The sequence below is a fragment of the Elephantulus edwardii genome, unplaced genomic scaffold, assembly GCF_000299155.1.
Source record: "Elephantulus edwardii isolate Elephantulus edwardi_28Jun2011 unplaced genomic scaffold, EleEdw1.0 scaffold00314, whole genome shotgun sequence".
Taxonomy (NCBI): Eukaryota; Metazoa; Chordata; class Mammalia; order Macroscelidea; family Macroscelididae; genus Elephantulus; species Elephantulus edwardii.
Window position 1 is genome coordinate 1,392,432 of NW_006400064.1, and position 13,062 is coordinate 1,405,493.

General features: G+C 44.2%; 1 protein-coding gene and 1 pseudogene across 1 annotated transcript in view; both read right to left on the reverse strand.

The window, feature by feature from the left end:
* The window catches only part of SHMT1 (serine hydroxymethyltransferase 1 (soluble)), a 59,297-nt gene that overhangs the window by 20,248 nt on the left and 25,987 nt on the right, over window positions 1-13,062 (reverse strand). The window contains exons 5-6 of the mRNA XM_006901205.1: window positions 12,154-12,235; window positions 11,436-11,648 (exon numbers count right to left, since the gene is read on the reverse strand). Of these exons, the coding sequence (XP_006901267.1) occupies window positions 11,436-11,648; window positions 12,154-12,235 (295 nt within the window). The remainder of the gene's footprint in view (window positions 1-11,435; window positions 11,649-12,153; window positions 12,236-13,062) is intronic.
* On the reverse strand, window positions 2,554-5,987 carry LOC102857382 (annotated as a pseudogene).

Below are 13,062 nucleotides of genomic sequence, written 5' to 3' on the forward strand. Positions count from 1 at the left end.
GGGGGAACTCTGTATAACAATGAAATAATTTTTTACTTTTCAAAGAGAAAAGTGAACTGGGGGGCAGGGGTGGGCAGGAAGGAAAGTGCGCTACAATGAATGAATGGAAATCCAAAGTCTCTGTAAACTTTCATTAAAAGAAATTAAAAAAAAAAGACAGAAGGAATACAGCCACTGTACCATAATGAATTGTCTGACGTTCAAACAATTTCAGTAGGTAGCATATGCTCAAAACCCAGTGGTTTTATGCAGTAGTTTTCATATTCTGTTAGGGCTGTCCTCCAGATTTTATGGCATAGAGTGTGAGCACATCCAGGGCTGTATATGCTGGCTGAAACATGTCAATTGGTATCCCACTGATTCTGGGGGGCCTTATTTTTTTGCCAATGTTGTCAGTGCAGCTTCAATTTCCTCCTTCATTACCATTGGTGCCTGCTCATAAGGTACTTTGTGAAATTTTTCAGTGTCTTTTTAGTACAGTGACCCTGTGTATTCTCTCCATCTTCTTTTGATGCTTCGTGGATCATTCAACATATTGTTCATGTTGTTATGTGCCATCAAGTTGCCTGTAACTCATAGTGACCCTGTGTACAACAGCTGAGCCAGTCTCACTGTCTCCAAGACACCTATCCCAATTACCCCATATACTGTGTCAATCCATCTCATCTGGGTCTTCCTCTCCTGTGCTGTCCCTCTACCCTTCCAAGCATGATGTCCAAAGTATATGAGACAGGATTTTAAAATCTTTTCCTCCAAGGAGCAGCCTGATTTTACCCTCTTCAAGATAAACCTGTTGTTCTTTTGGCAGTTCGTGGTATGTTCAATATTTTTTCCCAGCACCACAACTCAAAGGCTTAATTTTTTCTTCTTTCAACCCTAGCCACTGTCGAGCTCTACTATGTATAGCAAGAATTGTGAAGTCAATGGCCTGAACCAGGCACACCTTAGTCTCCACACTGATATTGTTGCTCTTCAGTACTCTAGAGAGGTCTCTGACATCAGTTTTCCCCAGAGCAATTAATCTTTTGATTTCTTGACTGCTAGTGCGAAGAGTGTTGATTGTGGAGCCAAGCAAGCTGAGATTGTTAACCTCAATCTCTTCTCCTTATATTAAGGTGCTGCCAATTGGCCCTATGGTGGGAATCTCTTTGATGTTGAGCTTCAGCCAATACTGAAGACAATAGTGTTTGACCTTCTGCAGCAAATGCTTCAGGTCTTCCTCAGCTTCAGGGAGCAAGGTTGTGTTGTCTGCAAAACATAGGGTGTTGATGAGTCTTCCTCCAATCCTGATGCCACATTCCTTCCAGCCTCCCAAATGCTCCCGAATGCTCTGTTCCACATACAGATTGAAAAGATATGGAGAAAAGATGCATTCTTCATGCAATCCTTTCTTGATTTTGCACCATGCAGTGTTTCCTTGCTCTTTTCTGACAACTACTTTATTGTCTAAGAATAGGTTTCACATGAGCAAACTCAAGTGTTCTGGGATTCCATTTTTCTCACACAGTTAAATGCTTTTGTATAGTCAGTATTGTGACTCGAAGCTTAAATTTGTTTTTCTTTTTTACTTTAATCGAGATTTTATTGTACGTTTATAAAGTTTATAAAGAACTTGGATTTCCATTCATTCATTGTTGCACATTTTTCTCTCTGCCCCACTGCCCACCCTAAATTTTTCATGTTTCTCAACTTGAGAAATTCACAGCAAATTCTTCCTTTTTTATTCTCCAATTCCAGCTCTCTGCACACTCCATTATAATACTTCGCTTTTGTCTTCTGAAATCTTTGGTTCGCATCTTAATACGTTGTTATCTTTTTCCTTTGTTTTGACTTTTCAATGCTCTAGTAACACTCTTGGCAACAGCAGCCATGAAATTAAAAGATGTATTGCCATGGGAAAGTCTGCTGTTAGGGACCGCTCTAAAGTGTAAAGAGCAATGGTGTCTCTCTGGAGACTAAGGGGCATCCAATACAGGCCATGGTCTTTGCAATCACTTGTTATGTGTCAGAGAGTTGGACAATGACTATGGAGCAAAGAAGGAGAACTGATGCCTTTGAGCTGTGGTGCTGGAGAAGAGTATTAAATGTACCATAGACTGCCAAGAAAACAAACAGGTTCATTCTGGAGAGCATTAAACCAGGCGGCTCCTTGGAGTCAAGGATTCTGAGGCTTTGTCTGACATACTTTGGACATGTTGTAAGGAGGGACAGGTCCTTGGAGAGGGACATCATGCTTCTGAGGGTGGAGGGACAGCACAGGAGGGGAAGACCCTCTATGAGGTGGATTGATTCAGTGACTGGGATAATCAGGATGGGTGTATCGGAGACAGTGTGATTGGCACAGGACAGAGCAGAGTTTAGGGCTTTTATACATAGGGTCGCTGTGAGTCACAAGTGACTTTATGGCACATAACAACAGTATAATTTCCAGAGTTTTTTTTTTTTGTTTATTTACACTATGAAAACGCTTTAAAGCTGTGTCTGTACAGCATGTGAGACATGTATCAGGACAGGCTGTGACAAATAAGAGTTCACAGGGCTCCTGCTGGGGCCCTAGGCCACCTCTTCCTCAGCCTCCTCTTCAACCTCGCCCTCCTCCTTGGGCCTCGGCATCCTGGTACAGCCGGTACTTGGTCACCAGGTCGTTCATGTTGGTCTCGGCCTCGGTGAACTCCATCTTGTCCATGCCCTCGCCCGTGTACCAATGCAGGAAGGCCTTGCACCAGAACGTGTCAGTGAACTGCTCCAAGATGCGCTTGAACAGCTCCTGGAAGGCTGTGCTGTTGCTGATGGAGGTGGCGGACATCTTGAGCCCCCAGGGGGGAATGTTGCACACGGCCGTTTTCACATTATTGGGGATCCACTCCGCGAAGTAGCTGCTGTTCTTGTTCTGTATGTTCAGCATCTGCTCGTCCACCTCCTTCATGGACATGTGGCCCCTGAATACAGCAGCCAGTCAGGTAGCAGCCATAGTGCGGGTCGAAGGTGGCCTTCATGTTCTTGGTGTCAAATATCTGCTGGGTGAGCTCAGCACAGTCAGGGCTCAGTACTGCTGGCTGCCCCTGCTGGTCAGCAGGGCAAAGCCAGGTATGAAGAAGTGCAGGCGTGGGAAGGGCACCAAGTTCACGGCCAGCTTGCGCAGGTCGCATTGAACTGGCCAGGGAAGCGCAGGCAGGTGGTGACCCCAGTCATGGTGGCCCACACCAGGTGGTTGAGGTCACTGTAGGTGGGCGTGGTCAGTCTGAGCGTGATCTCCTACAGGGCCTCGTTGTCGATGTAGTACTTCTTGTCAGTGTTCTCCACCAGCCGGTGGACCGAGAGGGTGGCGCTGTAGGGCTTCACCACCGTGTCCAACACCTTGGCCGAGGGCACCATGCTGAAGGGGTTCATGATGTGGTGGGGGTACTCCTCTCGGATCTTGCTGATGAGAGTGCCCATGCCAGACCCGGTCCCCCCAACCAGGAAGTGGGTCAGCTGGAAGCTCTGCAGACAGTCACATCTCTCGAATCCTTCCTCACGACATTCAGCAGAGTCCACCACAGCTCCGCATCCTCTGTGTAGTGACCGTTGGCCCAGTTGTTCCCTGCACCACTCTGACCAAAGACGAAGTTGTCAGGCTGGAAGATCTGCCCAAAAGGCCCGGAGCGCACAAAGTCCATGGTGCCTGGCTCTAGGTTCACCAGCATGGCGTGTGGCACGTACTTGCTAACGGTGGCCTCATTATAATACATGTTGTTCTGCTCCAGCTGCAGATCACTGTCGCCATGGTAGGTTGATGCCATGCTCCTCGCTGATCACCTTCCGGAACTTGGCGCCGATCTGGTTTCCACACTATGTGGACTGCAGGTGCATGATTTGCCTCATGGCAGAGGCGGAGGGAGTGGCACAGAGGTAAGCAAGAATTCTGGAGTGTGGAAGAGGGGGAGCACAGGCTCCAGAGTCATTTCTGACATCCATTTCAGTTCTCCCACCCCTTCTCTGTCTTTGTAATGACCTTTTGCCCTCTTCATGGATGATATCCTAGATATAATCCGACAACTCTTTCCGTCTTTGATCATTGATGTTCACTGTTTCAAACCTGTTCTTGTGATTTTGAAATTCAAGTGGAATAGACTCAGGATCATATTTTGGTTCTCATGTTGTTGCTGTGGTTATGTGCATCGAGTCACTTGTGACTCATAGCGACCCTATGTACAACATCCCTAACCTCTTCTCTGTCCTGTGCCAATCGCACTGTCTCCGATACACCCATCTCGATTACCCCAGTCACTGAATCAATCCACCTAATAGGGGGCCTTCCCCTTCTGCAATGTTCCTCCACCCTACCAAGCATGATGTCCCTCTCCAAGGACCTGTCCCTCCTTGCAACATGTCCAAAGTATGTTAGACAAAGCTTCAGAATGCTTGCCTCCAAGGAGCAGCCCGGTTTGACCCTTTCCAGGATGAACCTGTTTGTTTTCCTAGCAGTCCATGGTACCCTCAATACTCTTCTCCAGCACCACAGCTCAAAGGCATCAATTCTCCTTCTACCCTCCCTGGTCATTGTCCAACTCTCTGATGCAAAACAAGTGATAGCAAAGACCATGGCCTGTATCAGACGCACCTTAGTCTCCAAAGAGACACCGTTGCTCTTTAGTACTTTAGCGAGGTCCCTAACAGTGGACTTTCCCATGGCAATAAGTCTTCTAATTTCCTGGCTACTGGTGCCACGCATGTTGACTGTGGAACCAAGCAAACTGAAGTTGTGAACAATCTCAATCTCTTCACCATCCATCCTGATGCTGCCAATTGGTCCAGTGGTGAGAATCCTTGTCTTCTTGACATTGAGACTCAAACCATATTGGAAGCTGCAGTCCTTGACCCTTTGAAGCAAGCGCTTCAGGTCCTCTTCAGTTTCAGCAAGCAGGGTTGTATCATCTGCATATCGCAGATTGTTGATAGATCTTCCATCAATCTTGACCCCACATTTCTCCTCATAGAGCCCAGCCTCCCGGATAATCTGTTCTGCATACAGGTTGAAAAGGTATGGAGATAGAACACATCCCTGGCGTACGCCCTTCCCAATTTTGAACCAGGCAGTGTTCCCTTGCTCTGTTCTGACGACTGCCTCTTGGTCCCAGTAGAGGTTTCTCAATAGCACGATCAAGTGTTCTGGGATTCCCATTCTTCTCAGAGTCAGCCAGTTTTGTGGGGAACTGGCTAACCTGCAAAGCAGGATCAGTAATGCATAGTAAAAGCAGCAGGACCTCCCATCTTGGCTTGACCATCCTTTCTACAGTAAACAACTCCAGGAACCAGTATGCTAATGAATAAGGAGTGACCAAAGGCTTCAGAATTCTAGGAATGTGATACCTTCTTGTTTTCCAATAGATATATAGGATATCCTGGAAGATGTCTTTGTTTTGTGTTGAGCTCTGGGAATGTTAGATCTACTAGTCAACATCTAGGACAGATAAGAGATAATGCACGAACTGGGGAGGAGGGTTAGAGAAAATAGTGCAACAATGAATGAATGAAAACCCCAAATCTCTGTAAATGTTCATTAAAATTAATAAAATTTAATAAATAAAAAAGAGATAATGCAGTTACCCCTGCAGGCATGTTCCTAAGACGTGTATATATACCCTTGCCAGAATATTAAACTTGCTATTTGTCACCAGCAATTAGCCTCTCCGTGTCTTCATTTCAACCTGGTGCCTCCTTTTGGCGGAATTCTCCCAACATATCGGGGCTGGATCCCCAATACAGTTTGTTATGATCTACACAGTCAAACGCCTTTGCATAGTCAATGAAACACAGATAGACATTCCTCTGGTACTCCCTGCTTTCAGCTAAGATCCATCTAACATTAGCTACAATATTCCTAGTACCACGACCCCTTCTAAACCCAGCCTGGACTTCTGGCAGTTCTCTGCTGATGTGTTGTTCCAGTTTTTGGATAATCTTCAGTAGAATCTTGCTTGCATGTGAAATGAATGATATTGTTCTATAGTATCCACACTCTGTTGGGTCACCCTTCTTTAGGATGGGAACAAATATAGGCCTCTTCCAGTCAGTTGGCCAGGTGGTTGTTCTCTAGATTTCTTGGCACAGCTTGGTGAGCACGTCCAGGGCAGCATCTGTTAGCTGAAATATGTCAATTGATATACCATCTATTCCTGGGGCCTTATTTTTTGCTATTTCCTTCAAAGCAGCTTGAACTTCTTCCTTCATCACCATAGGATCTTACTCATATATTGTTTCATGAAATTCTTCTGTGTCTGCCAATTCCTTTCGATACAATGACCCAGTATATTCTTTCCATCTTCTTTTAATACTTCCTGGATCATTTAATATTCTGCCTATAGCATCCTTGATTATAACAACTCGAGGTTTGAATTTGTTCTTCAGTTCCTTGAGCTTAAGAAATGCTGAGCGAGTTTGGCCCTTTTGATTTTCTGGCTCCAACTCCTTACACATTTCATTGTAATATTTTACTTTGTTGTCCCATGCTGCCTTCTGAAATCTTCTATTCAACTCTTTAGTATCTTGAATTCTTCCCTCTGCTTTGGCTTCTCTGCGCTCCAGTGCAATTTTCAGAGTATCTTCTGACATCCATTTTGGTCTTTTCTTCCTCTTCTGTCTTTGTAATGAACGATTGCATTCTTCTTGGATGATACCCTTGATATCCTCCCACAACTCATCTAGTCTTCGCTCATTAGTGTTCAAGGCCTCAAATCTGTTCCTAAGATGGTTCTGAAATTCAGATTGGATAGACTCAAAGTCATATTTTGGTTCCCGTGGACTTGGTTTAATTTTACTCAGCTTCAGCTTGAACTTGCATATGAGTAGTTGGTGATCTGTTCTACAATCAGCTCCTGGCCTAGTTTTCACAGCTGATAATGAGCTTCTCCAGCGATTCTTTCCACAGATGGTTCTCATGGACTTGCTTTAATTTTCTTTGGCCTCAATTTGAACTTGCACATGAGTAATTGATGGTCTGACCCATAATCCGCCACTGGCCTGGTTTTGATTGCTTATATTTAGCTTCTCCAACAATTCCTTCCACAGATGTAGTCAATTTGATTCCTATGCAGTACATAAGATGAGGTCCATGTGTAAAGTTACCATTTGTGTCTTTTAAAAAAGGTATTTGCAATGAATGAATCACTGAACATACAAAATCAATCATTCTATCTTCAGTCTCATGTCCGTCACTAAGTCCATACTTTCCAACTAGTATTCCTTCTTCATTGTTCCTAACTTGCATTCCAGTCATCAAGTATAATTAATGCACCTTGAGTGCATGTCTGGTCAATTTCAGACTGTAAGATTTGGTAAACATGTTTCATTTCCTCCCCTTTGGCTTTAGCTGTAGGATCATATATTTGAATGACAGTCTTATTAACAAGTCTTCCTTGTATGTATATAGATAATATCCTATCAGTCACAACATGGTACTTCAGAAAGAAACTTGAAATTTACTATGAATGGAACACTATTCTTCTTCTGTTTTTAATTCCCAGCATAGTATGCCACGTGATTATGTGACGCAAAATCACCAAAGTTAGACCATCTCATCTCACTAAGGCCTGATGTTTATACAGTCCATTTCATTTTTCACAACTTCTAGTTTCCAACATTCATGCTTTGTACAGTCCATGTTGCAATTACTGAAAGATTTTTGCCACTATTTTCCCCCATTTTTACTGACTTTCTATCTGGGCTCTACCTCTAACACAACTATCCGTGTTCCTCTACTGTGCATCTCAATGTCAATAAAACAAAAATTCTTACCACTGGACCAATAGGCAACATCATGATTCATGGAGAAAAGTTTGAAGTTGTCAATGCCATGATTTCCTCTAACTTGGATCCACAATCAACACCCTTGGTACCAGTCAGGAAATTAGGAGACAGATTACACTGGGAAAGTCTGCAGTCAGAGACCTTTCCAAATTATTGAGAACCAATGTTGTCAATTTGAGGATATCTGGTTCAGGCCTTGCAATGAATCTGAGAGCTGGACAATGAAAAGGATGACAGAAGAACTGATGCCTTTGAGCTGTGGTATTGGAGAAGATCCCATAACATCCCATGGACTGCCAAAAAACAAATAGGTCTTGGAAAAAGTGCAACCAGAATGCTCCTTGGAGACAAAGATGTTGAAGTTTCGTCTCACATACCTTGGGATATAGGAAGGACTATTCCTTGGAGAGTGACATCATGCTTAGAAAGATGATGGGTCAGTGAATGAGAGGAAGACCCTTATCTAGGTGGATTGACATAGTGACTGCCACAGTGGGCTCTAGTGTGTTAGGAAGTGTGAAGATGGCACAAGATAGGACAGGGTTCAGATCTGTTGTTCATAGGGTCACTATGGGTTGTAGTCGACTTGATGGCACCTAACAACATCATCAACCATTTGCAATCTACAGATGATACAACCTTGCCTGCAAAGCAACTTGAAGTGCTTGATAATGATCAAAGACTGAATTATCAGTATTCATTGTAGATTATACCTCAACATAAAATAAAATTTAAAATTTTTCATCAGTTATACCAATAAGCAATATTATGCTAAAGAAAAGATTGAAATTGTCAAGTATTTAATTCCGCTTACAGATTCATAATCAATGCCCAGTAAGAACTCAAACAACAAACTGCACTGGGTAAAGCTACCCCAAGGACCCTTTTAAAGCATTAAAGAGCCAAGGTGCCCTTGACTCAAGTCAAGGTATTTTCAGTCACTTCATATGCATGCAAAAACTAGACAATGACTAAGGAAGACCAGAGAGTTTATGCCTTTGAACTATGGTGTTGATGAATACTAAATATATTATGGAATAGCACAAGAACAAATAAAAGGGAAGAAGTATAGGCAGAATATTCCTTCTAAGCACAGCCCTGCTTGCTGAAACTGAGGAGGACCTGAAGCACTTGCTGCAGAAGGTCAAGGACTGCAGCCTTCTATATGGATTGAAGCTCAACATCAAGAAAAAAAAGATTCTCACCACTGGGCCAACTGGCAGCATAGTATGGATGGTGAAAAGATTGAGATAGTTAACAGTTTTAGTTTACTTGGTTCTGAATCAAGAGACTAATTACATTGGGAAAGTCAGCTGTTAGGGACCTCTCAAGAGTACTGAAGAGCAATGATGTCAGGCTGGAGACTAAGGTGTGTCTGATCCGGGCTATAGTCTTCACAATTACGTGCTATGCACCAGAGAGTTCGACAGTGAATAGGGATGACAGAAGAATTGATGCCTTTGAGCTATGGTGCTTGAGAAGAGTGTGGAATATACCATTGACTATTAGGAGAACAAACAGGTTTGTCCTAGAGAAGGTGAAGCCAGAATGCTCCTTGGAGTCAAGGATTCTGAAGCTTCGTCTGACATACTTGGGCATGTTGCAAGGAGGGACTGGTCCTTGGAGAGGGACATCATGTTTGGCAGAGTGGAGGGGTGGCAAAGGAGAGGAAGACCTTCGATGAGATGGATCGATTCTGTGACTAGAGTGGTGGAAGTGAGTGCATTTGAGATGGTGAGGTTAGCAGAGGATAGAATGGCATTTAGAGCTCTTATACATAGGGTTGACCATAGAGCCGAGAAAACTGAAGCTGTGAACAATCTCAATCTCTTCACCATCCATCCTGATGCTATCGATTGGTCAGAATTTTTGTCTTCTTGATATTGAGCCTCAGTCCATACTGAAGGCTGCAGTCCTTGACCCTCTGCAGCAAGTGCATGAGTTCCTCCTCAGTTTCAGCGAGCAGGGTTGTGTCATCTACATAATGCAGATTCAGTTTGCTCGGCTCCACGGTCAACCCTCTTGGCACCAGCAGCCAGGAAATCAAAAAACGTATTGCAATGGGAAAGTCTGCAATAGGGACCTCTCTAAAGTACTCAAGAGCAGCGGTGTCTCTCTGGAGACTAAGGTGCGCCTGATACAGGCCATGGTTTTTGCAATCACTTGTTATGCATCAGAGAGTTGGACAATAAATAGGGAGGACAGAAGGAGAATTGACGCCTTTGAGCTGTGGTCCTGGAGAAGGGTATTGAATGTACCATGGACTGCCAAGAAAACAAACAGATTCAGAAGGTTAAACCAGGCTGCTCCTTGGAGGCAAGGATTCTGGGGCTTCGTCTGACATACTTTGGACATGTTGTAAGGAGAGACAGGTCTTTAGAGAGGGACATCATGCTGGGTAGAGTAGAGGGACAACACAGGAGGGGAAGACCCTCTATGAGGTGGATTGATTCAGTGACTGGGGTAATTGGGATGGGTGTGTTAGGGGCAATGAGATTGGCACAGGATAGAGCAGGGTTTAGGGTTGTTGTACATAGGGTCGCTATGAGTCGCAAATGACTCGACGCCACATTACAACAACAACATACATAGGGTTGCTATGAGTCACAAGCAACTTGATGGCACATAACAACAACAACGACAAAGCACTTCTTAATTTAATATACTTTAGCTATGCTATCAGGAGGACTGCTGGTGTTAAGAATGTTGATTGTGGATCCAAGCAAGCTGTAATTGCTAACAACCTCAATCTCTTCTCTATCTAATATGGTGCTGCTAATTGGCCCAGTGGTGAGAATCTTTGTCTTCTTGATGTTGAACTTCAATCCACATTTAAGACTACAATCCTTGATCCTTTGCAGCAAGTGCTTCAGGTCTTCTTCAGATTTAACAAGCAAGGATTCCTTGGAGGCTAGAATACTGAAGCTCCACCTCACTTACTTTGGGCACGTGGCCAGGAGAGATCGGTCCTTGGAGAAGGACATCATGTTTGGAAGGGTGGACAGACAGCACAGGGGAGGGCGACCATGGATGAGATGGATTGATACAATCACTAGGGTGATGGGGGTTGGTGTGTCAGAATTAGTGAGAATGGCTCAGGACAGGGAAGGGTTTAGAGTTGCTGTACATATGGTCGCTATAAATAACAGGCGACTCAATGGCACATAACAACAAAAACATACTATGACAGGTTTGGAAGCAGGAGTGGCATCCACCTCCTAAACAACATGCCTCTGGAAACTCTATGAACTTTGATAAATACCAATAGTTGTAGAGGGGCTTCGTAGGGTAGCTATGAGTCCTGCTCGTCTTGAAGGCAAGCAACAACAACAACAACAACAGGAGCAGCATCAGGAGCAGCCAGTCCTTGGAGAAGGACATAATGTTTGGTAGGGTCATGGTGAGTAAAATAGAGGAAGACTCTGGGATGGACTGACCAGTGCCTGCAACATTAAGCTCAAACCCAGTAAGTCTTAGGAGAATGGCACAGGACAAAGCACTGTTTTGTTCTATTGCATACAGGGCTGCTAGGGTTGGAACCAACTTGATATGTATTAACAGACACAAAAGGTATGACAAACGATCTGGGGCTCAGGTTTCTACCTGAGTTCTTTTGCAAACTACCCACCATCTGTCCCCAAACAAACCTTTCCTGTAGAAGATCATGCCAGCCCGGCAGCCTCGCAAGGTCTTATGGGTCGTAGTGGATACCACATGGCAGTGTTCAAAAGGGGATGGGACTACCCCCGCTGCCACCAGCCCACTGATGTGTGCCATGTCTGCCATAAGGTATGCCCCATTATCATCAGCAATCTTCCTTAGTCGAGTATAGTCCAGATTTCTAGAGTAGCAGCTGACACCTGTGAGGTGATAGTACATTATTAGCTCTGAGAGGGCCCTGGCCCATGTACAGCAAATGTACAGGTGGGCCCTAGATCTGCAGATTTAAAAACCTGGGCTCCTTCCCCTAAAATCTATGAGAACAGAGATGGAACAGTGGTGACTAAAGGCAACCTTGCTAAGCTGTCCCTTTAATGTCATGGGGTCTAAGAAGGCCGCCGCTAGTGCTACCAGCCCTGGTGCTGATGTGGGCACACATACATTTGTCCTATCAGTTACTACTCCACACTTGAAATTCTAAAGGACTTACATCACAGTGTAAGTCTTCCTATTGAAAGAAACATTACAAAAATAACCAAAAAAAAAAAAAAAAACAAAACCCCAAGAAACATTACTTATACAAAGAAGCTCTGCTACCCAGGGCAGAAATGACCATAAGCTATGAAAGAGCAGGCAGGATCTTGATTTTGTCTAAGACACAGCTATCTGATAATGAATAAAGCTGCCTTCAGTCCACTGAGTTACCTGCGATAATCAGCTTTGGATGGAAAAGGCGGGCATTCTCTTCTAACTGGTCATAGTTGATGTAGCCGGTGTCTGGGTTCACCTGTGAGAGGCAAGAGGAGGCAGGTAAGAGCTGCTGATGTGCAACAAATCTTACTGTGCTGAGACTGTGCAGTGTTTCCTCCAAGAACTACAGAGCCACTGTGGAAAGGGCAGCCAAGCTGGCCAATAGAGTCATTAATCCCAAAGCCAGACTGCGCAAAGAAAATGAATAGAAAGCTTGTTTGAACATCTTGTCCATGCTAAATAAACCATAAAAACTGCAAAAAAACCCAAGGAGGCAGTTTCAATCTCCTTCCTCACTTGGGCTACTCCATCCCTACCCTCCTCCAACATGAGTGAGCCCTCAAGGATCATTTCATTTCTTTAGTCCTTGAAGGAGAAAACAGGCTCAGCTGCTAAACAATTTAAGAGCACCCAGAGACACTAGGTAACCTAATGCTGAAAAGTCAGCCTCTCAAAACCCTAAAAGAGGGAGCTCTAGTGGCCTAGTGGTAAGAAGCTGCTCTGCAATTCTGAAGGCACATGGTTCAAATCCACCAGATGCTCGACTGGAGAAGGAGGGGCAATCTCCTCCTGTGCCAGTCAGATTTGATTTGACGGCACATACCAAGAAAAAAAACAAAAACAAACTCTGTAAAGCACAGTTCTGCTGACAAATGGGGCTGTCATGAAATAGGACCAACTTTTACCATTGTTACAGGCTTGGAAACTACCTTCACGACCAATTTTGGCTAATGATGATTTCTACAAATGAAAACAGCTAGATTTCGCAAATAGAGATACCATTTGACCCAGCAATTCCACTACTGGGAATATACCCTGAAGAGACCATAGCTGACATCCAAGCAGATATATGCACACCCATAT